This window comes from Tamandua tetradactyla, chromosome 21 (assembly GCF_023851605.1).
Source record: "Tamandua tetradactyla isolate mTamTet1 chromosome 21, mTamTet1.pri, whole genome shotgun sequence".
Taxonomy (NCBI): Eukaryota; Metazoa; Chordata; class Mammalia; order Pilosa; family Myrmecophagidae; genus Tamandua; species Tamandua tetradactyla.
The window spans coordinates 483,052-507,230 of record NC_135347.1 but is presented as its reverse complement, the minus strand read 5'-3'; the positions used below and the strand labels follow the sequence as shown (position 1 = coordinate 507,230).

General features: G+C 41.5%; 2 protein-coding genes across 7 annotated transcripts in view; one reads left to right on the top strand and one right to left on the bottom strand.

The window, feature by feature from the left end:
* MARCHF3 (membrane associated ring-CH-type finger 3) overlaps positions 1–16,070 on the bottom strand; it is a 169,822-nt gene extending 153,752 nt beyond the window's left edge. For both annotated transcript variants that reach the window (XM_077138756.1, XM_077138765.1), the window contains exon 1: positions 15,864–16,070. The gene's annotated coding sequence lies outside the window, so the exon portion shown is untranslated. The remainder of the gene's footprint in view (positions 1–15,863) is intronic.
* A 390-nt stretch (positions 16,071–16,460) lies between these two features.
* The window catches only part of LOC143665414 (uncharacterized), a 32,174-nt gene continuing 24,455 nt past the window's right edge, over positions 16,461–24,179 (top strand). For 3 of the 5 annotated variants that reach the window (XM_077138753.1, XM_077138752.1, XM_077138751.1), the window contains exons 1-3: positions 16,575–17,762; positions 21,532–21,655; positions 23,698–23,767. In XM_077138753.1, coding sequence (XP_076994868.1) covers positions 17,674–17,762; positions 21,532–21,655; positions 23,698–23,767 — 283 coding nt within the window. In that variant the 5' untranslated portion in view covers positions 16,575–17,673. The other 2 variants (XR_013166950.1, XR_013166951.1) reach the window with 2 other exon arrangements.

Here is a 24,179-nt window from a genome sequence, read left to right as displayed (position 1 = left end):
ACACATGGAAAAGCACATGTTCTACTTTGCCTCTGCCAAACAAACCTCATTGCCTACCCCCTGCCCCCATCCCCCAAGTACTTGGGAAGTATTCCAGCAATGTGTGTGTATCCATTATGGATTCTTTCATTGACACTGCTTTTGCTATACATTTTCTATAACCTCATGCTGTTTCCCACCCACACAGCTTAGAAAGAAACAAAAAAAGCCAAGCCTTTGGTGAGCCGTAGAAGGGCAATATGAAGACTATCTTGTCTGAGATGGGCTCTCAAGGGCATATATAGACCATGCACCTGCCTAACTTGAATAATAATAATGATATATTGACCCAGCCCTCTAATTACCGATCTGGATCCTGATACATAGGTACATATCTAAATAGACCCAGGTTCTAAAGTGAGAAGGGAAGGGCTCCCAGCCAGGATACACAGGAAGAAACTACAATGGGAACAACATCAAAACATCCTCCTCCATTTCTTTCCCCTTCATTTTTTTTTCTGACATGCTTCTGATGGAACCATAAAAACTATCTGCAAGAACTAGATTAAAAATTATTCCCAATTACAGATGTACTTTACTCATCATAAAATTTAGATCTGTTTTGATCATAGAATATGGGGAGTTTAGCTGTGAAATATGTTTCACAGTAAGAGACCTCAACATATTTTCCTGACAGTGGGGACACCAAAAGGCAAGAAACCGTCTCAGTGGGTTTTGGGTGATACCAGAGACACAGTAGCTTACGAGATCACCTGAGGAAAGACATGGGGAGGAAAGCAGGTAGGAGGGGAATATGAAGTTCTTGTCAAAGTTGAAATGATGATTTATTTAGTTGATATGTGAAGTCACATTGGCATCAAAGTTGCAAGGCTTAGAAAATGTCTCACAACATATTTAGCAAATGCTGCAGGAACCCACAGCACAACTCCGAAAGAAAAAAAAATGAAATCATGTCCTTTAGCACAGAAGGTCCTGAGCCGAAAACCAGAGAAACGAGACTTTGGAGGAAGACACTCTGCCTCATTCCTGTCAATTCCTTCCAAATTAATATGTGCAGTAAAGCTACTTTTCCTTTTGCAAACTTCATAATTACCTCAGAATAATTAAGAACACAGTTTTAAGAATAAATCATTTTAGTAGATGAGTTCAAATGAAAAATTATGTGTAAGCAAAGAAAACCATCTTATTCTGTTTAAATGAATTTATCACTGCAAATTATCATGCAGTTATAATTTTCCAAATTTATAATTTAGTCTTATAAATTTATACTTTCATTTCTTAAGAGTTTCTCCTGAATTAAAGAAACTGGCACTCTTAAAACTGAAATCAATAACAAAACTAAAGAGTATTATTCAAATTTTCCCCAATTATAGTAAGCTCTCTTGAAAGTCTTAGATAATACTACTGTAGTACATATAACTTTTCTTTAAAGAACTTTCCTATCTATATCTTATTTTACCCTGAAATAGAGAAAGAAAGAAAAGTAGGGGAGAGGAAGTTAAGGATTAAAATGTACAGAGTTCCTATTTGGAACGATGGGAATATTTTGGTAACAGATGGTGGTGATGGTAGCACAACATTGTGAACATAATTAACAGCACTGAAATACATATCTGAATGTGGTTGAAAGGGGAGATGTTAGATTGTACATATGGTAATAAAATAAACTTCAAAAAAAACTAAGGCACTAGGGGGTGCACGGGTAGTTCAGTGGTAGAATGCTTGCTGGCCATGCAGGAGACCTGGGTTTGATTCCCGGCTGTGCAGCTCCCACCCCCCCACACACAAGAAAAAAAAATCAACAACGGTGCTGCAATAATGGGATAGTCACATGGAAAAAGAATGAAATGTGACCCCCACCGCACAGCATACGCACACAAAAATCCATGGAACTGCACTACACAAACAGTGAACCCTAAGTTAAACACGGGCTTTAGTTAATAGTACAATTATAAAAATGTGCTTTCATCAATTGTAACAAACATACCACACAATGCATGTTGTTAATAATAGGACAGTATTCAGGAATCCTGTATTTTAAGCATGATTGTTCTGTAAATTCATAACTTTAATAATGTTTTTTTAAAAAGTAGGTTTTGTTAGTTTTCTTTTCTAGGAAAGAATCTGAAGTGCATATACTCAGCTCAAATCACAACTGGCACCCTACTTTATTCCTAGTACAGGAGATAAAGATTGACTATGACTATTAGAAGTCAAATTTCTAAGTAGTCATTCTTCATTAACTTACTCACTCGCTCGTTCACTCATTTTAAAAGTTTAGTCAGGGTCTCAAGGATCTTATATTTCAGTGTGTGTGGGGGGCAGACAAAAATAAGAAGACAAAAGTAAAATATATAATTATTGTAAGACTGTGGCAAGAGAAACAAAAATGGGAAAGAAACAGACAACTGGAGTTGGGGTGAGTCCTAAATAAATTAGATGGGAGAGGCCCATGAAGAGGAGACATTTCAGCCATGGTCTGAGTGGGAAGGATGTAGCCTTAAGAAGAGAGGATGCATAATCCATGCAGAGGGAAAAGCAAATGCAAAAGATTACAGGTAGGAATGAGACTGGTTCATCGGACAAATGACAAGGAAGCTAGTATGGTTAGAAGGCTGAGAAAGGTTCTGAGACACCGAGCTATTCATATATAAACTGGTTGTTCCCTGAAACTTCGGATACTTATGTGCCACGTGAGACTCAGAATTAGAGCTCTTAAGCTATGAAACAGGAGTACCCTATACAGCAGCTGTTTAAAAAGTTGAAAAAGTGATCAGACTTCGACTAGAGATATGAATGAAGCTAATCTGGACAGGACTGGAGTAGATAAGAATACAGAGTAAAGGATGAAATGGCCCATATTTCAAAACTTCTGTGAGACCAAAGGAAGAGATGTTTATTTAGTGCAAAATTTATGTTTTGGGTAGTGCATTATGTAATTTAACTTGTATGGTCAGTTTATTCAAATACCATAATGACATGGAATCTTGAATATGGCATGAGGTCTTGTCGGTTTGTACAGATGAGTGTGATGCCCCAATATATCCCAGAGTAACATGGGAAGAGAATAAAAAAGTTATTCGCAAAGTCCCCCTGGGTGACTGGGGAGAAAGGAGGAAGTATTAAACTTACCCATCTGGGGAATTACTGATATTCTAACAAACAGTGGGGACAATCAATTCAATAGGCTGAGCCCCTGATCTTGCAGTTCATCCATATGAAACTTATACCTGCAAAGGATAGGCTAAGTCTACTTATAATTATGCCAAAGAGTCACTCCCAGATAACCTCTTTTGTTGCCCAGGTAATCTCTTTTGTCTCTCCCTAAGTCAAGCAGGCAGATGAACTCATTGCCCTACCCCCTATGTGGTACATGACTCCCAGGGGTATAAATATCCCTGGCAACTTGGGGCAGGACTCCTGGGGATGAGTCAGGACCCAGTATCATGGGATTGAGAAAGCCTTCTTGACCAGAAAGGGGAAGAGAGAAATGAGCAAAATAAAGTTTCAGTGGCTGAGAGGTTATCCTGGAGATTATTCTTATACATTATATAAACATCCTTTTTAGTTAATGGTGTATTGAAGTGGCTAGAAGGAAGTACCTAAAACTATTTTACTGTATTCCAATAGCCTTGATTCTTGAAGACAATTGTATAAATGATATAGCTTTCACAAAAATAAATAAATAATGGGGAGGGTGGATAAGGGGTAAAATAAATTTGATAGATCGAAATAGTAGTGGCCAAGGAGAGGAAGGGGTAATGGGTATGGGATATATGTTTTATTCTTTTTCTGGAGTGATGTGAATGTCTTAAAAATGATCATGGTGATGAATACACATAACTATGTGATGATATTGTGAGCCATTGATAGTATACTTTGATGGACTGCATGTGTGTGAAGACATCTCAATAATAATATTAAAAAAAGAAAAAGGCTAAGCAAGCGGAAGAGGGTATATTAATGAGGTCAAAGAGATGGGCATGGCCCAATCACCTAAGGCTCTGTAAGTCATGGTAGTCTGGGGGACTGTCTTCAAGGCAAAGGGAAGCAATGGAGAGCAGAGAAGGAACATGATCAGATGGAACTGAGTGCAAATCCTTGCTTAACCACTTATTAGCTATGGGACCTAAGCAAATTACTAGTTCCTAATTTATAAAAGGGTGCTCAATTAATTGCCAATTACTATCATCAATAATCGTTGTTGTTAATGCTATGATATGTAAATAAAGTTATTATAGTTTTTATAATCAAATAGGCCTATATTGTAAAAAATATTTCAGAAATAGAGAATTACTGAGAAATGAGCCAATTAGTTTCACCTTTTTTATTCAGTAAAGATCATACACTTACTGAGTACAAATAGGCATAAATTAGTGCATTCAAAATCATTAGGGTTTATTGTAGTTCTAATCAGAATAAATACTGATCTCAGCTTATTTCTCTGTCCTTAATCAGTCTGCATTGTCTACCTCGGCCTTGCCAATTTATGTCCAGATATCTGTAACAATTCAATGGTATCAAGCACACAGCAATTAGAAGAGGAATTTCTTATTTTCCTAGTCACAACTGACAGTTGTCTGCCAATATTTATTGCTCCCCCACCCCACTCCCACCCCCACAGAAATACTTGCTAACAGAATCTTGATTCTGTTTAAGTTCTACCTCCACCTTCCCTCAGACTATCATGGTGATCCCCTTGCTAGTGCTTGGTTTAGATTTGGACACATGACTCAGTTTTGACCCTTGAGATTTGAAGAGCGATCTGCAATTCTTCTTGTTCATGTAATGTCTTCATGTTCTTTAAAAGGATATCCTGAAAGGGGGGGTGGGGGTGGAAAATGGGATCCCTTTCCTATGCTCTTAGATATTGCCGTGTTTGCAAGTGACTGAAAATTCAGCCTGACCTACTGTAGCCATCTTGCAACCAAGAAGCCAACAAGTGTTGGAGTGAGGTGGTCCCAAAGGACAGTGGAGGCAGAGAGAAAGAAGGAACCTGCATTCTTGATTGTGCCACTGAATCAACCAATCCTGCCACTCACCCTACTTCTCACATGGGATAATAAATTTCCTTACTGTTTATGTGGGTTTGGTGAATTGGGGTCCTGTAGTTCATACAGCAGGTTTCCTAGCAAGTGTGGCGCATTACTGCCTTGTGGACATTTCCATTTGGAAATACCACTCATTTCTCTGTCTCAAGTAAGGTCTAGGACTGGAACTAGTACTAATGACTATAGCTCAGTAAACTCCAAAAATGTCTGGCTGTGGGATGATATAGTGTTTTAATTTATAACACTGGGATAGTCACCTGTAAAAATCCAAGGGGAAAACACCCTTGAGAGAATAATATTTTGACTTGTAGCCAGTACCCAAGGATGTCTCTGTCTGTGGTTTTCCCTACCTGTTTAAAAACTTTGACCTTTACCTCCAGCCTGCCTAGGACATGTATTCTTCCCCCAGGACCTAAATGAAGTATAACTTTCATTGGTCTTTTGTATCATAATTCCAAGCCCTTATCCAACTGCAAGTATTTCAATAAAGAGATCTCACAGGACCATCACAAATCTCAGGGACAGGCCAGATGTTATGGAGGCAGAAGCAGCTTCATACTCCACTGAGACAAGAGGATTAAGGGAGAGAAGCATTCCAGAGAATAAGTGCAACCCTGTGATTTGCAGTTAGGAGGTACACTTAGCTGAAAAGGAAGGGGAGAAAATCTTGACAAAGGACACTGGCTATTTTTTCAGCTATGAGGAGCTATTTTAAAATTGAAAATATTAGGGATCAGTAAAATAAAATATCCATCTTACCAAAAAGCACAGATGATAACTGGCTATGGAGGGAAGAGAGCGACCAGGACCGCTGCTTGAGGAACTAATGGTGGTGGATGGGAATGAGGTGAAAGAAAAGATTGCATAAATGTCTAATAGTTCATAATACGCAAAAAGAAGTATGGCTTAAAATCAAATTAACCATTCTAGTCTAATAAGTATTTTTTTTCTACAAGAAAATTATAGAATTATAAATTTAACACATAATGGAGAGCAGAAAATGTAATGCACACAGATTTCATAGTTTTGTACAGGATTTGAGAAACATTACTTGGAAAATGGGGTGAAAATTTGTTAAGAGCCCATAATTAAAACAGCATAGTAAATGGTGCCTTAGCTCTTGAAAGGGTCACTATCAGGATTCCACTTAATGTCATCATTATTAATCTGCAACAAAAATGGAAACTCATTCAATGTGTGGATGAAATGTAACTGCCAGATGTTGCCAGGGGCAGGAAAATGGTAGAAAAATGTCTAACAAGGTTAGACACAAACTTAATTAGGTAGATCATGGAAAATACCCTGAAACACCAAAAATAAAAAACAAAGTAAAATAAATGAATGTGAGAAGACCAAAACTCACTGGCAATAATTCTGAAGGGGGAAACAGAATAACCACTGTTGACATCTTCGTAAAAATAACCCAGCCTCAAAAGAAAAATAGGACATGCGAGTTAGAACAACAAATTAAGAACTTAACAATAAAAGACACATAGTCCACATGTCCTGTTTCTGAAGAAGTTGGGATAGGGCTACCCTCTGTTCACAATTCTGTATATATCTGCTTTGGTTTTTGTGGAAAGCTGTATCTCCTTAGTATTTATGAATATGTCTGCTGCTAGTAGAGCTTTGTGAACTTGTTTCTTAATTATAATAAAAAATGACCAGTAGACAGTAAGAGTGATTAAGTAGTTAAGGGGGTGTCACTGGTTATGTATGGGTAAGGTTGATGAAAAGGAAGGTTTTCCGAGACCTTCTTTTAACTGTACAGGCTTTCAGAGCATACAATATCCCAGAACAGAAGAAGGTGAATTACCGTGATATTTTTCTTCACATCAGAAAGACATATGGGAAAGCTTAGGAAAATTCTCTGAGAATGGTCAAAAATACAGAGTTATTCCCAGAAAGAAAAGATTAATGATAACACTGATAATGATAGAGCTTTTTATAAATTAGAGTTCTTATCTGAAAAGAAGGGAAAGAGAACATTAAAGAAAGAAAACATTATTGGAGGGTGGGGATTAAATTAAGGAGAGATTGAAATTAAGGAAACTTAAAAGATTAAGAGGTAAGAACTTTCTGACTGTGAGAACCTCTTTTTATGTAGCATATTTGCAAAGTGCAAAAAGAAGATTTGGTATTTAGGACATGGAAAAGCAGACATGAGAAAATGCCAAAGCAAAGCACCAATGTGAGAATCTACACGAGTTGCAGGGAAGGGGATAAGCGATCTGAGACACAAGACGTGTGCCTCTGCGTCCTCACTCAAGTCCTCCAAGGTGAAGTCAGAAGCCTTGGGATATGTAGGCACAGGTGCTCATGATTTACAGGGTCCAAACAAACCAGTGAGTCCATGACCTAATCCAGGGCTGCAAACCTTCTGTGCTGGTTTGAAAGGATGTATGTCCCCTAGAAAAGCCATGTTTTAATCTAAATCCCATTTCATAAAGGCAGAATAATCCCCATTCAATACTGTATGTTTGAAACTGTAATCAGATCATCTCCCTGGGGATGTGATTTAATCAAGAGTGTTTGTTAAACTGGATTAGGTGACGACATATCTCCAACCATTTGGGTGGGTCTTGATAAATTTCTGGAGTCCTATAAAAGAGGAAACATTTTGGAGAATGAAAGAGATTCGGAGAGAGCAGAGCAGAACGACAGAGCAAGGAGAAGGAGAGTCCACCAGCCAGCAACCTTTGGAGATGAAGAAGAAAAATGCCTCCCAGGGAGCTTCATGAAACAGAAAGCCAGGAGAAGAAGCTAGCAGATGAAGCCACATTTGCCATGTGCCCTTCCAACCGAAAGAGAAACCATGACTGTGTTCACCATGTGCCTTCTCACTTGAGAGAGAAACCCTGAACTTCATTGGCCTTCCTGAACCAAGGTATCTTTCCCTGGATGGATGCCTTTGACTGGACATTTCTACAGACTTGCTTTAATTGGGACATTTTCTCAGCCTTAGAACTGTAAACTAGCAACTTGTTAAATTTCCCTTTTTAAAAGCCATTCTGTTTCTGGTATATTGCATTCCAGCAGCTAGCAAACTAGAATACCTTCTCTGCTGATTTGTGCATCTACATGCCTTATGGACTTATCATACATTTTTTTCTGTGCATGGGCAGGCACTAGGAATCAAACCCAGGTCTCCAGCATGGGAGGCGAGAATTCTGCTACCAAGCCACCATCACATCACCCTCACTCAATTTTTAAATGTTTTCTTGGCAGGTATGAGAAGTAAGTGCCTCTGTTAAGTGAGGCTCTGCCTCCCAGGTAAAACAGAAAATCAGGTGTCAACACAGCCAGGTGAAGGTGCCTAGTTATATTGCTGTGGACATGAGCCAATGGCATGTGAACCTCATCTGTTGCTCATTACATCTGCAGTTGGCTAGGAGGCATGCCTGCTGCATGAATGATGTTTGATTTAATTGGCTGGTGCTCAAATGAGAGAGCTCAACATAGCACAGCCCAAGTAGCTCAGCACGCCTCATTTCAGCACTCACAGTTCAGCTCAGGCCTTTGGAGATGCAGAAAGAAATCACCCCTGGGAAAGCTGTTGGAACCCAGAGGCCTGGAGAGAAGGCCAGCAGAGACCATCCTGTGCCTTCCCATGTAAGAAAGAACCTCAGTTGAAATTTAGCTGCCTTTCCTCTGAAGAACTAAATAAATCCCTGTTTATTAAAAGCCAATCCATCTCTGGTATGTTGCATTCCAGCAGCTAGCAAACTAGAACACTTGGTCTCTTGCAGCTATTCAAACCCCCATGAGATCTAATATAAAAGGACTATCCTAACGGCTCTTACCTCAGGCACTGTGCTTAGTTCAGCTGATCCATAAACTCTGGTAGGACACAAAGTGTCCTGCATCCCATTTCCTCTGCATCCCACTTCCTAGGACTTTAGTGCTTACCTATGCCAGTCAGACTATCTGATAAACGTGACTACACAGGGGGAATTTCCTGAACAAAAGGAGTTTTATATATAAAAACTATTACAAATGTTAGTCTCTGAAATTAAAATTATCTGCTGGATTTTTTTTCTTTTTTTAAAAAGCTTCCCTCATCCTATGTCAAGCTTCCCCATCTCACCAAGCTTTGGACATCAGCAACCTAGACACCTTGCAACATCTTGTTCCTTCAAGCTCCCCCCACCCCCAGGCCTCTCCAAAGTCAAACCTAGCTAGCCATCTGTTTTCAATGCAAAAGGAATCAAGACATCTGATATTTCAAAAGACACAAGTGAGGCTGTCCCAGACCTCAAAGTGGGGACAATGAGTCAGCTGTTTTTTAAGATATGACAAGAGGTTTGGGAACAAAAGGGGAACTGGGGGAGATGGCCTAGATTAGGGTGGAAATTGGTAACATCCTTGAAGAAGATATAACACGGAGGTGATGAGGAGGCAAGGGAGGAGTGAAGCTGAGAGGCTTTGAAGATGGAGGAGGCAAGGCTGGAGGACAGTTATGTGAAGTACTGAGACTAGTGCTTAAGCAAAAATCCCAGCTCTGGCAGTCTAGTTATTGCTATCATTCAAATGTTTGGTGAATATCTTTATGCATATTCCTTTTGAGGAGGCCTTGCAATATATATTCACTTGTATTTCTTTCCAGCCTCCAGTGACCTACCAAGTATTTCTTGAGTGCTCTTCATTGAAAAGTTACTCAAGAAGAAAGGTGTGGTCTCTGTCCTCAAAAGGGTCCCAGTTTGGAGCAGAGAGATAACAGAAGAGGATACTAGGGTTCTCCCAGCAGAAGGCACCACACCAAAGAGGGACATGGACAGGCTTTCCAAAGGTGATAATGCTTGAACTGAGTTTTGAATTAGCTAAGAAAAGAAGAGGTGCTACCCATGATAGTTACTCAGCTAATATTTACTGATTTATTTCAGTTCATTTAGATTTGTAATAATTACCTGGAAAATCCTTTAAGGTCTGATATCATATTACAACAGTTTTTGTTATTGTCAATCAGAATGATAGCTCTACCTGCCTTAGTGTTCACGGGTAGAAACTGAAAAAATACTATACCTTACCTTCGGCTGGAAGTGGGTGGGGAGGGGAGCGCACTCGGCTTGTAATTGGTAAAGGCATCTTCTAATGTTCTAACTTTCTGCATAGCAAAAAATTTTAAAAGCCTTTGAAAAGAGCACATTTTACTTATTTGAAATATGTGTGTATATTTTAGCATAAAATATACTTGGCAGCTTCAAACATAATTGGATGGCTATGCCTTACAAAAACTTGATTTCTTTTTAATCAAATTTTTAGAACCATACTGGGTTTCTTGCCAGTACTGCAATAGTGAGCAATAAATACATCATTAGATCAATGATGGTCTGATGATGGATTACTGAAAAGATAGTTCCAGCCAAGAAGAATAAACCCAGAAGTCTCATTGTGCAAAGATTAATAAAATATTGTTTAAAACATAGATACTGAGTTAATATTACAGGGAAGAAAACACTGCCAAATAGAACAGAACAGCCATGGGTTTATAATGTGGTGATATTGATCACGGATTTTCCTAAGTACTCTAGAGCAGCCACGCTATTATATATGCATCTGATTAGACCCAGAGAAGGAAAAAGTTATAAAAAAAGAAACTAACCAGGGGAAGGCCTGCTGCTATAATAAATTATTTAAAAGAAGCATGGTGAGTGGGTTGTGAATACAATATAAAACAGAATCAATGCCCCTAAGAAAACCCAAACCATCAGAACCTCTATAAATTTCTTACTACCCTGTCTAGCATTTTAATGCAGATATTTCTCTTCCACCATTCTCTCATCTCATCCCCACCCTTGAACATCCACTGTTTTCCCAGTTCTTTTCTCAGAGCTTAATATTTGTTCTTCTATTATCCAGGATGCTGTCTTGGTTATATTTTTCAGCTTGTATCAGAAAAGTGTCCATAAGGCCACAGATGAGTGCATCTGTCACTTCACTCATAGGGATCTTAAATTTCCCACTGACACTATAAGCTGGGATGATTTTAATATTATCCTTCTCTTTTTTCCTTTTACTTACTGTTATTGTTGTTAAATCCCCAAAACCAAAGCTAGGGTAAAACTCCTGTAGATCAATCACCATTCTTAATTAGTGGAGGTTACTAGATTCCAAATACTAAAGGTGGGCATTTTGGGGGAGAAATAGCGCAAATGGCAAAATGTCAAGTATTAGGAGATGCTAAGGAGTGCTAAGGAGGTAAACTGACTTGAAAAGTGAATTTTTCACTAAGTAGATTTTGACCATGGGGAAAAGGGTAAGGAAAGAAGCATCAAAAACTCGAAAGTTAGATGTCAAAAGTATATCATGGCTAAAAAATAAATAACTAAATGAGGAGTTTGGCCAGTTTCTAGAAGAGCAGTATTCTACTGTAGTGTTTCGTGTTTTGTTTTGTTTTTCATATGATCAGGGACAACAGCTTTTTACTTTTTCTAACTTCATCTGATCACACAGAAGCTGGGCAAACGAAATACAAGAACTGTATTTTGTCACTGTTAGCACATGTCTAAAATACAAGTCCAGAGAATTCTACATGTAACTTTGCTGCCGTTGCGTTCTGTGACTTTTGGCATATTATTTGCCACTCTGGGTCAAGGCTGGCTGGTTAAGATCAGGGTTATTGAGCCAATTATCACATAGGCTGGTTAACTTTACAGTAAAACTGTCCCAAGTTCACAATCGATATTAAAAAAATTTTCTAAGAAAAAGGTAAAAAAAATTGTAAATGTGGGCGGGCCGCGGTGGCTCAGCGGGCAAAGTGCTTGCCTGCTATGCCGGAGGACCTCGGTTCGATTCCCGGCCCCAGCCCATGTAACAAAAACGGAGAAACAGAATACAATAAAACAAGAAAATGTTTAAAAAATGTTTCCCTTTCTTCCTTCCTTCCTTCCTTCTCTCTGTCTTTCCTTAAAAAAAAAAAAAAAAAAAAAAAAAAAAAATTGTAAATGATATGAATGACTAAGCATAACCCTCTTGCCATGATGCTTAATAACAACAATTTATAACACAAGGTCAACTTCTCAGTTACTGGAGTCATCTTTGAATATGAAAGAAAGGATCTAAATATTATTATACTTTTGTGGTTTCTGTTTGCTCATTTGTAACAAAATGGAAAAAAAAATATTGTACTCAAAGGAGTGTTAAGATAAGAGACCTATAAACATGCCTGCCAAGTGCTTCTTAAAGCAGAAATTGTTTCCTAAAAGTTCCAATAATGATTCAATGGTCTGGAGCGAACCAGGCTCAACTCTGGCCTAGCCAAGTTCTTCTGCCATCAGGGAAGTAAATATTCTGGGTGCATCTGACCTCTGAGGAAAAGCCATTTGTTTTTTTAGGTACTGAGATGGTAGAAGGAGGAAGGATAACAACATCTGACAGATCACTTGTCTTTTAAACCTTATGTAGGAGTCTTAAATTGAGGATTATGCCAGTCCGAAATGGGAGAATGAAACTCAAATGTCAGTATCAAACTCTAAATTAAAAAACTAATTGGTAATAATTAAGTCAAAATCCATGATGATTTCAGTGAAAGTAGATGTAGCAGTCAATTCTCAACACATCTCTCTATAATGCTGAGAAAATGTATGTACCCAATTACATGGACAGCTCAAAATAATTCTAAGGTGACTCAGAAAATGAGAATCCCTGGGTCTTTGGGCACGTGGCCCAGACTCTCCTGGCACAGAGGGAGGCCAGTTACAGCTTCCCAAAGAAATCCTTCATCTCTTGGAAGCCTCTACTAGCCCAGCCAAGGTTCCCACTTCGGTTCTAGCCCTCATGCCTGGAACAGCTATTAAAGAGACAAAGGTGCCTCCCAAGGATGAGGATCTTCCTAACCTCCAGGGAGAAATACTTATCAATTTATGAGACAGGGCCAGCAAAGTCATCCCAGAGCACGCCAGGAATCCAAATGGACTCAGAATAGGGGGTGAAGCAGCTAAGAACACGGAGGGATCTTGAATTACCTGGTTTCCCCAGACAGACTTCCTAAGAATAAGTCATCTTATACTGCTAATGATGTGTTTACACTGACAAATTCAGTTCTTATATTTCGTTTGCCCAGCTTCTGTGTGATCGGATGAAGTTAGAAAAAGTAAAAAGCTATTGATCATATGAAAAACAAAACAAAACACAATACAATAGAATGCTTCTTTTCTAGAAACTGGCCAAACTCCTCATTTATTTATTTTTTAGCCATGATATACTTTTGACATCTAACTTTCAAATTTTTGATGCTTCTTTCCTTACCCTTTTCCCCATGGCCACCCAACCTGGAATAGGGACTGCTGAGGATCCCCAAACACTTTCAAACAAGGGACAAAAGATGCTCATTGTTGAAGACAAAGACTTAATGCATATTAATTCCACAAGGCCGGTAAATGTCGCCTAGGAATTTCTGAACAATTCATTGCTAAATTAATTCATATACTATAACAGTTCTTTTATCACAAATGAACACCATTCTAGAGCTTCTCAAAATATGGTGAAGGGACCCCAGTGGCATCATAACCACCTCGGGGTGCTTGCTGAAAGTGCAGATTCCTAAGCCCCACCCCAGACTCTTGAATCTGAATCTCTTGAGATTGGAGTTCAGCCCAAGAACTGAATTTCTAAGGAGCAACCCAGTTGATTCTGATGTAGAATTACATCATGCAAATGTCAGAGAGTTATTGTGTCTATATGTTCCATCAGAAATTTAAACATATTCACAGATTGTTTAAATAACACAAAAATAAAAGCAATTCTTGTGACAAGCACTTAAAAACCATCCCATTTTATTCTATATATATATAATGAACAACACCATTATTAAAATGTGTTTATGATCATAAAATTATTGGGAAAAATGCTTCTCAAAAATATCACCTTTATTTTGTCATCAAAAGTAACTATGCTATTAAATAAATTTATGGTTTTTTAAGTACTGGTTACTTGGATGAAGGAACTTGTTAAGCTGTTATACCCCTCCCATAACCTTTTAGTCATAAGGATTTTTGTGACAAAGGTTTTTAAAATTACTATTTAAACTATAAATTCTGAACCATTACAACGAGTGATTAGGGTGAATATGAATTTATATTCAACTTATAAATTCCTAAACACGTTTCATTGGAATTACTAAGTCTACATTAAAGCTCTGTTTACTTCTGTTAAGGTGTTTGTTTTCTGGTGAAAAACAATTCAGTTTTAATTCATTCTCTTCAAAAGAAAAAGAAAAGTGTCTGATATACATGCTACTGTAAAGCAGTAAACCAATGTTGCATTGTGACAAGCACATCATTTCCTTTTTAGAAGCATTTTTTTCCTCTTATAACCTATCTGCTCTCCAAATGTGGCTATAATTATTTCACAAAATACAGTCTGCCATTTCTGGAAAAGACCAACATCTCCTCTGGCCCTCACCAAAAATCACAAGTTCAGGCTCAACAGTGAATGAAAATAGAACTTGAGGGACAGGGTTTGTTGGTAGCATGTTGCTGTTTCTAAGGACTGCCCCCTAATCATGGCTCCACTCAGTGCTGTGACTGAAGTGTACATGTTATGTTTTAACAGATGGGCTGGCTGGCAGCTGCTGGGCTGTAAAACAGAAATGTGGAATCTGCATGGAATGGTATCAGTCAGAATACTTGTAAAGTTCATGGACATACACTGACCCAGACAGACCAGGAAAATCCAGGCATGCTTACACACACACACACACACTCACACACACACACACACACACACACTTTTGCCCTACACCCCACAGCTCAGAGGGTCCATCTCCATCACCAAGGAGGAGTTTAAGGCTGAGCTTTCCTTTCATATACTCGTATCTTCTCCTCCTATCAATTACACACACACACACACACACACACACACACACTTAGCTGTATGAATCTCAATGTTCTTACATATTTCCAAAGATCAAAATACTACCGAATTCTGTACTCGAGTCTCTATCTAGTAATCTTATTAAGCGCTCATTCATAGCAAATAAGAATTCCAGGAATTAGTATACTAAATTACATTTACTCCATACATAACATGAACTATATGTCTGTGATTGCTCTCAGAAAAGCAAGATGCTTTCTCCTCCTCATCGTTAAGGGGAAAAAAAAATCTATCTCAGACCGAGTCACCAACGCAGTGTCAGGTTTAACCTTGAATCCTGTTTCCAGCTCCTGTCACAACTTCATCACCTGCACACACAGGTGCTTAAACAACCAGCAGCCGAGCAGCCAGGCGGCCGCTTTCACAGCCGGGGTCGGGGCCCTGGGACAGACGGTCCCGGCAAAGGCCCTACAGAAGTCCTGCGGGCTGGCAGGTCCGACCAGCTCACGAGGGACGCAGACTCGAGTGTTAACCGAAAGGGACTACTTGGCAAAGTTTACTATCCGTGCTGCCAATTCCTTTCAATCACTCCACGGCCCCGAGGCCCCTGCTCCACAACCCAGGGGGTCAGTTAAGTTCTCGGGCCGCCGACGTCCCACCCGAACACGATGACCTCTGGCTCAGCCGTCGGATTCGGACCCGGCGCCAGGTCGCGGCCCAGCGCGGGCGGCGGCGGCTCCTTTCTCAGGAGCCGGTCGGCGGCCATCTGGGAGCGGGCGCCCAGCGCGCAGGGGGCAGGGGCCGTCCCCCGGGCCCACCTCCCCATCGCGACTACAAGCCAAGTTCCTGCGGGCGCAGAGCCGCGTCCCGGGCCGGGATGCCCCGAAAAGAAGAAGTTCGGAGCAGACACACTGGCCCGGAGGGTACCCCGCCGAGCCCTCACCTCCCCACCGCCGCCGCGCTCGGAGCGACCCGCCGGCCCCGCGCGCCGCCACTCACCCTCCTCGCCGAGTCCCAAGCGCAAACCGACGCCCTGCTCTGGGTCCCGAGCCCCAAGTTGCCCCGAATCGGCGGCTGTTCTCGCCCCAGAGGACCGCGGCACATTGGCTCGGCGGGCACCTCGCGGGAAGCACCACCAGCCCGGCGACCGCCTCGGCTCGGCAGCGGCTGGGACCGCGCCGCCACTTCAGGGACCTGCTCAGCGAATGAGGCGGAACGCGGAGCGGAGCCGAGCGCGCTCGGGAGGGGGGCGGGGCCGCCGCGGGGCGGGGGGGGGAGTGCCTGGCGTCTCCGTGACTGGCGCAGTGGCCAACCAATCGCGGCGGCCTCAGGGAGCGGCTGTGGGCTGGGCCGTACGCCTGGCTCCGCCCTGCCGCTGCGGTCCGGTCGCCTGAGGCCGGAGACTGGCAGGGTAGTTCCTCCGGCTGCGGCTAAGTCAGCGGCCACCGGGAGGCCGGGCTTGGTGCCCGCGAGGCGGGGCGGCTGCGGCGAGACCTGGGCGCCCCCGGAGGGAGTGGTCGGCCCTGGACGGCCCCTGACGGAGACAGGCCTGGGCGCCGCCGGGAGACCCCGAGACGCCGCGTGTCGGCGCGCTGTGGAGCGGGTGCCCACCCGGGGCGCGACCCGAGAGCGCGTCCGCAACGCCAGCCCCTGGCGCTCCTAAGGAGCCGCGGCGGTTGGAGGGAATCGTGGCCCCAACGAGGGTGAGTCCCGGGCCTGGTCACCCAGCCGTCAGTGGAGGCCCAGGACTGGGACTGGGAGCCCCGGGCTCCCCGGAAAAGGCTGTGATTGCGTCTGGGGAGTATCCCCAAAACAAAACTTCAGCCCCTCACCTCTCCCAGAAAATCCGTCTGTGTGCCGGGTCCCCTGCCGTCCCCACAGCCTGCAGCGGGGGACCTTCCAGGCACCTCGACCTCCTCTCCCGGGCACTTGGCGCAGAGCCTGGGCGAGCGGGCGGCCGGAGCGCGGGACGGCTTTGGAAGGCGGGAGACCCGCCCCAGGCCGGACTGCCCTGCGGGGGTGGCGTCCGCAGCCGTGGCACCTTCTGCTGTCCCCTGCCTCCCCCAGGACCCCGGAGGGGTCATCTTCGCGGGCAGGAACGCCGCACAGCGAGCCACATCTGTTCCCTGTGTGCGCGCTCGCCCCCTTCCTCTTGAAATCCCTTACCCGCGTGGAGACGTGGAGCGAGCTTCGAGACCTCGTAAAGGAGCAGGCACCGGGAGTCTAATTCCCTCTGCTCACGGGTCACTTGTGGCTGGGCAGCTCTGGAAGATGGCTTAGTGGGCTCTGCCCACTCCGAGGCCGGGTCACTGCTATTGCTTTTATCAACTGCTGATCTCTTCCCCTCGCTGCAGCACACAGGAAACTGTGGATGCTGTTAGGAAGGGTCAAACGGCATAGGTTTGGGTGTTCTTGCTTTCCATTGAAGCCCAGGATATATAAGCAAGCCCTAGACTGTAAGCTCCAAGTGAGTAGGGGTCTCTCTCTGCCCAGACCTGAACCGGCCATAGATGGGCACCCAACCCATGTTAGAATGAAGGGATGCATGGCAAAAAAAAAAAATGGCGCGGGGGGGGGGGGCAGGCATCCTGGTAACTTGACATTCACCTTCACCAATGATCTTTGTTGCCTGCTTTAGTTCTGCTTTAGTTAAAGGCATTTGTCTCACTCATATACCAGAAGTCCAGGAGAGGGCAAATATTAATAGACATGAGGTGTGATGGAGTATGGACCTCAGCAGGTGTTAATTCAACCGTCCTGGACCCCCTAAGGTCCTGCATTGTGGCAGACTTCTCATGAGTAGGCTCTGATGGTGGTCACCAAGGAGAAGGAAGGCAAGAGGCTTGTGGCTAAAAAGAAGCAAAATGGCACCTCTTCAGGAAAAGCTGCAGCTCTGAGGTGAAGTCTGTCCTTTACTGAGTTTTAACTCTGTCTCCTTTCTCCCTCTGTCAATGTGGAAACGTCCCTAAGATAGGCGGTCAAAAGAGCAAGAAGATTGGGGCATGGACAGTCCTTAGAAGACCCTGAAAAATTGAGCTGTGATACAGAAATTGCACATATTTAAATCCTTCCTCATCTAGTGAACCAGAGGACTGGTACGGATCTGATTAAATTCCAGGGGTTGCTTAGTGTGTCACTGAGTGACCTGGGGGAATGGTTTTTGCCTGCAGAAAGTGAGGTATAGACCACGTGAGTGAAATATCCATTGAGTAAAATATCCATTGATTGAGTCGCTGCCCAGGTCTGGATGAGGGGCTTGAGGTGGCGGAGAAGACCAAAGTAAAGGAAGACTCCACTCCTATTCTTGATCTGTTTTAAAATTATGCTTTTCCATTTGCTTTCATGAACTTCTGTAAGCCACTCCTTTGAATGCTGCCATGGAACACATCTCCTTTGGGTAGAATTTTCAGGAAATTTTCGTGAAGGAACTATATATATGTTGGATTTTTTTTCCTGCCCCTAGATCTAATGAGAGAAAGTTTGACAACAGTGTTTTTTCACAGATGCGAATAATTATTTTAAAAATCACCTTAGAAATAGGAGCCAAACACTAGCTGATGAGTGTATTTGTTATATTATTTACAGTAGAGGGGGAAAAAAGGACATAAAAGGAATTTTCTTTCATGAAATAAATTGGAACTAAGCAAATGACTTCCATATCCTGGTTTCCATAGTTTTCTGCTTGTATGTTGTTTGCTACAGAGGCCATCCATGGTTTTTTGGACAAGTAGATCTTTTCCCCCTAGTAGAGTATGGGGCTGCCCCATACTCAAGCGATTGTTAGGGGAACTAGCAACCAAAAAATGTCTCATGTTCAAGTGATAAACTATTGTCAAATACCAACTACAACAGAAGATGGTGTGGAAAAATAGGCAGTATAAATGTGCTGTCTTTTCCATATCATCCATTGTATAAAGGAAAGTGAGATCTATTAGTGTTCAAGTACTCACGATGGTTCTGTCTTCATGAAACAAAAAACTGAAAATCTAGATGTGGAAGTGATCTGTTTAGTTCTAATCTATTTCATGAAAGGACATTTTCTTCCCTCAAAGGAATGGGCCAGTTTGTGGAATGGCTTGGAAATAAGAAGACCGAGATGGGGTAGTGAAAGCAAGGCTGGTCCCTTTGTCAGCTTTGAGCAAAGCTGCCTTCAATTGCCCCGCTCCAATACTGAAACAATATTTGGGAAACTTATTAATTTCACTAGGGGGATTGGTAGGAGATCATGTTTTCTAATCTGAGCAGCTGCTATGGTGAGTGCTCCTGGCAGTCACTTAACCTCCATTTATCCTTGATTCTTTGGCCATGAAACAGCAGTGGCAAATCAGCCCATTGTGTTCAGCTGCTTAAGGGGGACACCATGGCAGTGGTTTCAAAGCACTGCAAATGCATGGCATTTATAGCATTATGACTGCTGAAAGGGAGAACAACATGATGTTGAAATGGGAGAATAGTGCAATCTGAACAATTCCTCTTTACATTTGCAATTTCCATTTATTTTAATCTCATTGGATTATTGTCCTTTCATTCTGTAAATGGCAATGAGGGAAATGGATGCTTACCATCTTGTTCTTTGATTATCAAATATATTGGAAGCTATTAATGGGAATGAGTCACCAAAATAGGAAGGGTTGTAGAAGCAATTTTTACTCAACCTAGGGTTGAGTAAAATTTTAATATGAATAATATTCCCCCCTTTCTCCCCTCCTCACCACCTCTCTCATCATATATTCACGTTGAAAATTGTTCCCATCTTGAAGAGGTGGAGCTAAAGGTCTTAGTAAAGAAATGCAAAGTCAGAATCTGTAGCTCTGCTGTGTATTCATTCTGAGACCTTGAGCAAGTCATTAACCTTTCCATGTCTTAGTTTCCCATCTGTGAAGCTCCGGTGATACTTCTGCCCAATTTCACAGAGATGAGAGAGATAACTAATGAAAAGGCACTTTGAAATATTACTTGCTGTGTAGACTACAAAATATCATGTAGGTGTTTTGGCAAACTGTGGTATGCTGTTAGTTTGTACACCACAATTAGGAGATATTTTTGTAGCACATTACTCTTGCACAATATCAGCAGCCAGGGTTATGCCACCCACAAAACAGTGATGCCATATTGCATTTGAATGACAAAGCAATTTGGTCCTTATGAGAGTTATATTGCCACAAATCAAACTAAGTTAAAATATGAAAACAGAAATGGATAGGTAGGGCAAGCTTCTGGTCTTCAAAAACTTGGGGTTTCCTCGTGAATGCCCCAGAAGAAAAATTACATTGAAGTTTAAAAAATAGTTGCCATTAAGTGAGAACAAGGCTAATGAAAGACCAGAATGAACTTAGAAAATGATGGCCTGATATAAATCTAGATAAATTGGCCAGGAATTCACCAGGAGAGATTAAAATACGCTTAATTTTAAAACTTTATAATGAAATGAATAACACTGGGAAATTAGACAGCCATTTGGAAAGGGAGGATCATGTGCTCAGGGCGGATAAATGGCTTTACAACCTAAGCCAAGGTGAAAACAGTAGGGAGTTCTCAGAAACAGTGCAAAGAGTGTGGGCTTTGGATCCACTACACACTGGAGCTGAGATTTTTTCTCTACTTGTTGCTAACTACGAGATCTTGGGCAAGTTGCTTAGCTTCTCTGAGTCAAATGAGGTGAGAGTTGGGGATGAGTAGACTTTTCTCATTGATTTCTTGTGAACCTCTAATGAGAGGCCCTGTCTAACTCTTTGCATGGGGCCCATCCCAGTGTAGGCTCTCTACTGGTAATAACAGAACCTAGTATTTATTGATTACTTACTATGTGCCATGCACTATTCTAAACCTTTTACATTGATTAACTCAATCCTTACAACAACCTTATGATATTGCTTCCATCTCCTCTTCCTCAGAGTTTCTATCTAACTTGAAGGATTATTCTAGGAACGATATCCCACTATGCAGTACAAGTCAAAGCCTCTTTTTATAGGAACTAGAGATATTCCGTGAACATTTATTCTCTATAAGACAATCTGTTTCTTGCACATATTAAGCAAGAAAATAGCATTGTGAACGAGGATTGCCTTGCTTTCATGCAAAGGGATAATCCACTCCTATATGGTACTTAGAAGACCAGTTTGCAGTGAGCACTTGGTGGCGCCTTTATTACAATAAAGTGCATGGGGGATTCCAAATTTGACACAAAGGGAGCCATAGAAAGATGGTGGTTCAAAATTCCAAACCACTTTCTGAGTCTCAAATTGAGAGCTACTAGAAGATGTGGGCTCTAAATAGATGAGCATCATCCTTTGCATTTTGGATTTAGTGGGATAAGTTCCCTTGAGGCAGCAATAGAGGAACAATAACTGGCCAGCCAAAGAGATAAAAAATGGATTGTGCCTTAGAAATGAATTGTATCATTAGTTATTATGAATACCCCAAATTAAAACATATTTACATGTAAGTGTGCCAGGGAAAAGTAGCCGTGAGCTATAATACACAAAATTGTTTATTACCCAAGAGAATTTAGGTGCTAATGGGGATGTCAGTGCATCTGTGAAATTCTGATACCCACAAAGGATTCCAAGATATAAAGCCAAATAAAACATAATACACAGGGAAATGATTTTGATTACATAAAATTTATATATAGCATTTCATTTTACATTTTCAAATTGCTTTTCAGTCATTGGTCTATTCTTCATGGCACACCTGGGGAATACATCCCTGTGGTTATCCTCTGTTCAGAGCTGAGGCAACTGAGACTGAAAGAGGCAAAATGTTTCATCCAAGAGCACAGCAGGAACAAGGTAAGAAATCGCTCATTCATTTAATCATGCCTATTCAGGACCCACTCTTGGCAAGGCACCATGGCCTGTATGGTAGAGGTGTGCAGTGTGGGTAGCTGGGCCTCTGCCTGGCAGAAGCTGGCAGTCTGCTGGGGCAGTAAATGGCTCATCAATTAGGCATCCAGGAACACTGTAGATAGCAAGGACCAGGGTTTAGAGGAGAAGGTGAGAGTCCCCTAGATTCCTCGAGACGGTGGGATTTGAGACAGACCTTGAGAAACAGGTGAATTTTGACAAAGGGTATCTGAGAGTGGTGAGAATGACACAGAGACATGAAGTTGGGAAAATCCAAGATGTATCGGAGAATGTTTGACTACAGCAGGAAATGGAGAAAGGGCTAGTGGAAAGGAGCAGATTTTACAGGACTCAGATTCTAGCTAAACGATAGGGAATTTAGTCTGCGGGCAATGGGTGCTCTCAGTCTCTGACTTCTCCCTGTTACCTCATTAATCTGACATGTACTGAGTGCTCATATTTGCTTAGTCTTTAGGTATTTTCCCATACATAGTCTTTTCTAATCACAGCATTCCAATGAAATACGTATTATATTCCTCCTTGAATGGATAAATAAAACTGGTGCCCTCAGAGAATAAGACTTGCCCAAGATCATATAGCTAATAATTGACAGAGGTAGAATTTGAAGTGGCACTCCTGGCTTCCTCATGGAGACAAGTGAGAGAATTAGTGCAGATTCTAGGTAGTGTATTTCAGATGCCCATCTGATAATATGCCCCCTCACCTCTAGCTCAGTGTTTCACCAGAAATAATAAATGCATAAGAAGGAAATAAAATTAATCCCTCAACATATAAGTTATTTTATGTCTAAAGTCATTTTCAGGTCCAAAAGAAAGACAAAGGATGTTTCCCCTTGTAGTCTCTGACCTACAATTAACAACACATGCCTGCATTTTGATAACTTTAGTCTTGTGGGTATCTTTAATACATTCTGATCTCAGCTTAATCTTTCCACCAAACTAGAATCTTTCTCTAGAGTTGGTCAGTTCTGGTCCCTAATCCTTTCCCCTTAGAACTGCAACCTAATCCTTTAAATTTAATGCTGTAAAAAGTCTCCATCTCAGCTTGAAGCTGAGCCCATCAAGAAATAGCTTTTCCCTTCACACACAGCCTACTAATTAGCATTTTTACTATTTAGTTACCAGGACTAAAATACAAGTGTGAGAGAGTATTATTGTTAACCCAAAAATATTTAGAAAGGAAACAGACTGTTTATTTAAGTCTCCCTATAATGAAATAAACAGATGTTCTAAGGAGGTGGGTGGATACAAAGGTGACATAAAAATTAAAACAGTGAAAATTTTAACATCTGTTAAATAGGGTGTTTGTCATTGATCTGTTTTATTGGAAGAGATTTTTGGAAAATGCCTGTCTACTCTCAGTCAGAAAAGTCTTTATCTAGAGTACGTATCTACCATTAATGACAGCCATCAAGACCTCCTGGATATAAAACAAATGGGAAACCACTGAAATGGGACATTTTGAAATCCTAACTCCAATAGACAGCATTCTCTTATCTCAACCTTCTAGTGCCTCATTGGGATTGCCCACAATGTGCTTTATGACCCAAGTCATAGAGATTCATGGAAACATTGTTGAATGTTTCTCCATGTTTTGTTGTTGTTATTGTCTTAGGAATTTGAAAAAGAGAAAGCAAAGTTAACATGTAGGAATGATCAAGTTTTATCTAAGATATTAAGAATACCCTTCAAAAGTTATGGAAAGCAGACACTAGAATGGAAAATTATACCTGATTCCTCTTCTATCTTTAAACTCTATGATCATTTTTTTCTGATTTCAAGGAGAGCAATAAGGTGGGATATGGGTGGCTCGTATTTCATTGAGGAAATTGCTGAAACTAATTCATGATGCTTCAACTTCTAGATCTGCAAGGCTAGGAAGTACTTACCCAGAGATATTGGGAAAGCAGGACTTTGAAAGACTCAGGAAATCATGTAACTTATTGTAACCATTTGCTCTCTTTTCAGGAGAAAAATCCACAATGCACACTTCTGAGAATTGTCCATATTGATGGACAGAAGTGTTCCAGATACTTAAGTGAGTACCATAAAGGCATATATTAGCATTAATTTCCTCTAACTATTAAAATGAAGCCTATGAGGCTCTTTCTCCCCATTCGGCAAAAATACTGGAACTCTCAAAAATTATCAAGATAGAAATATACTGGAATTAACCTTATTTTAAAAACAATAATGGTGCATCATAGATGCTTTCTCCAACCAGTGAGGCTCACTGCATTGAGGCTCTAATCACAGGAGCTTCTGAGTTGTGATGGTCGGAAACTTGTGCGAGGAGTTAAATGGCATTCCAGCTTGCTAGCTGCGAAGCTCAGTTTAGAATTCCACAGGAAGCCTGCATGTCAGCTGATCAAACCCGGGAGGTCTCCGTGGGAAGATTGCTGTTCTTGTCCTGACTCAGGAACCCAAGGTCATTGAGTTACAGCAACACT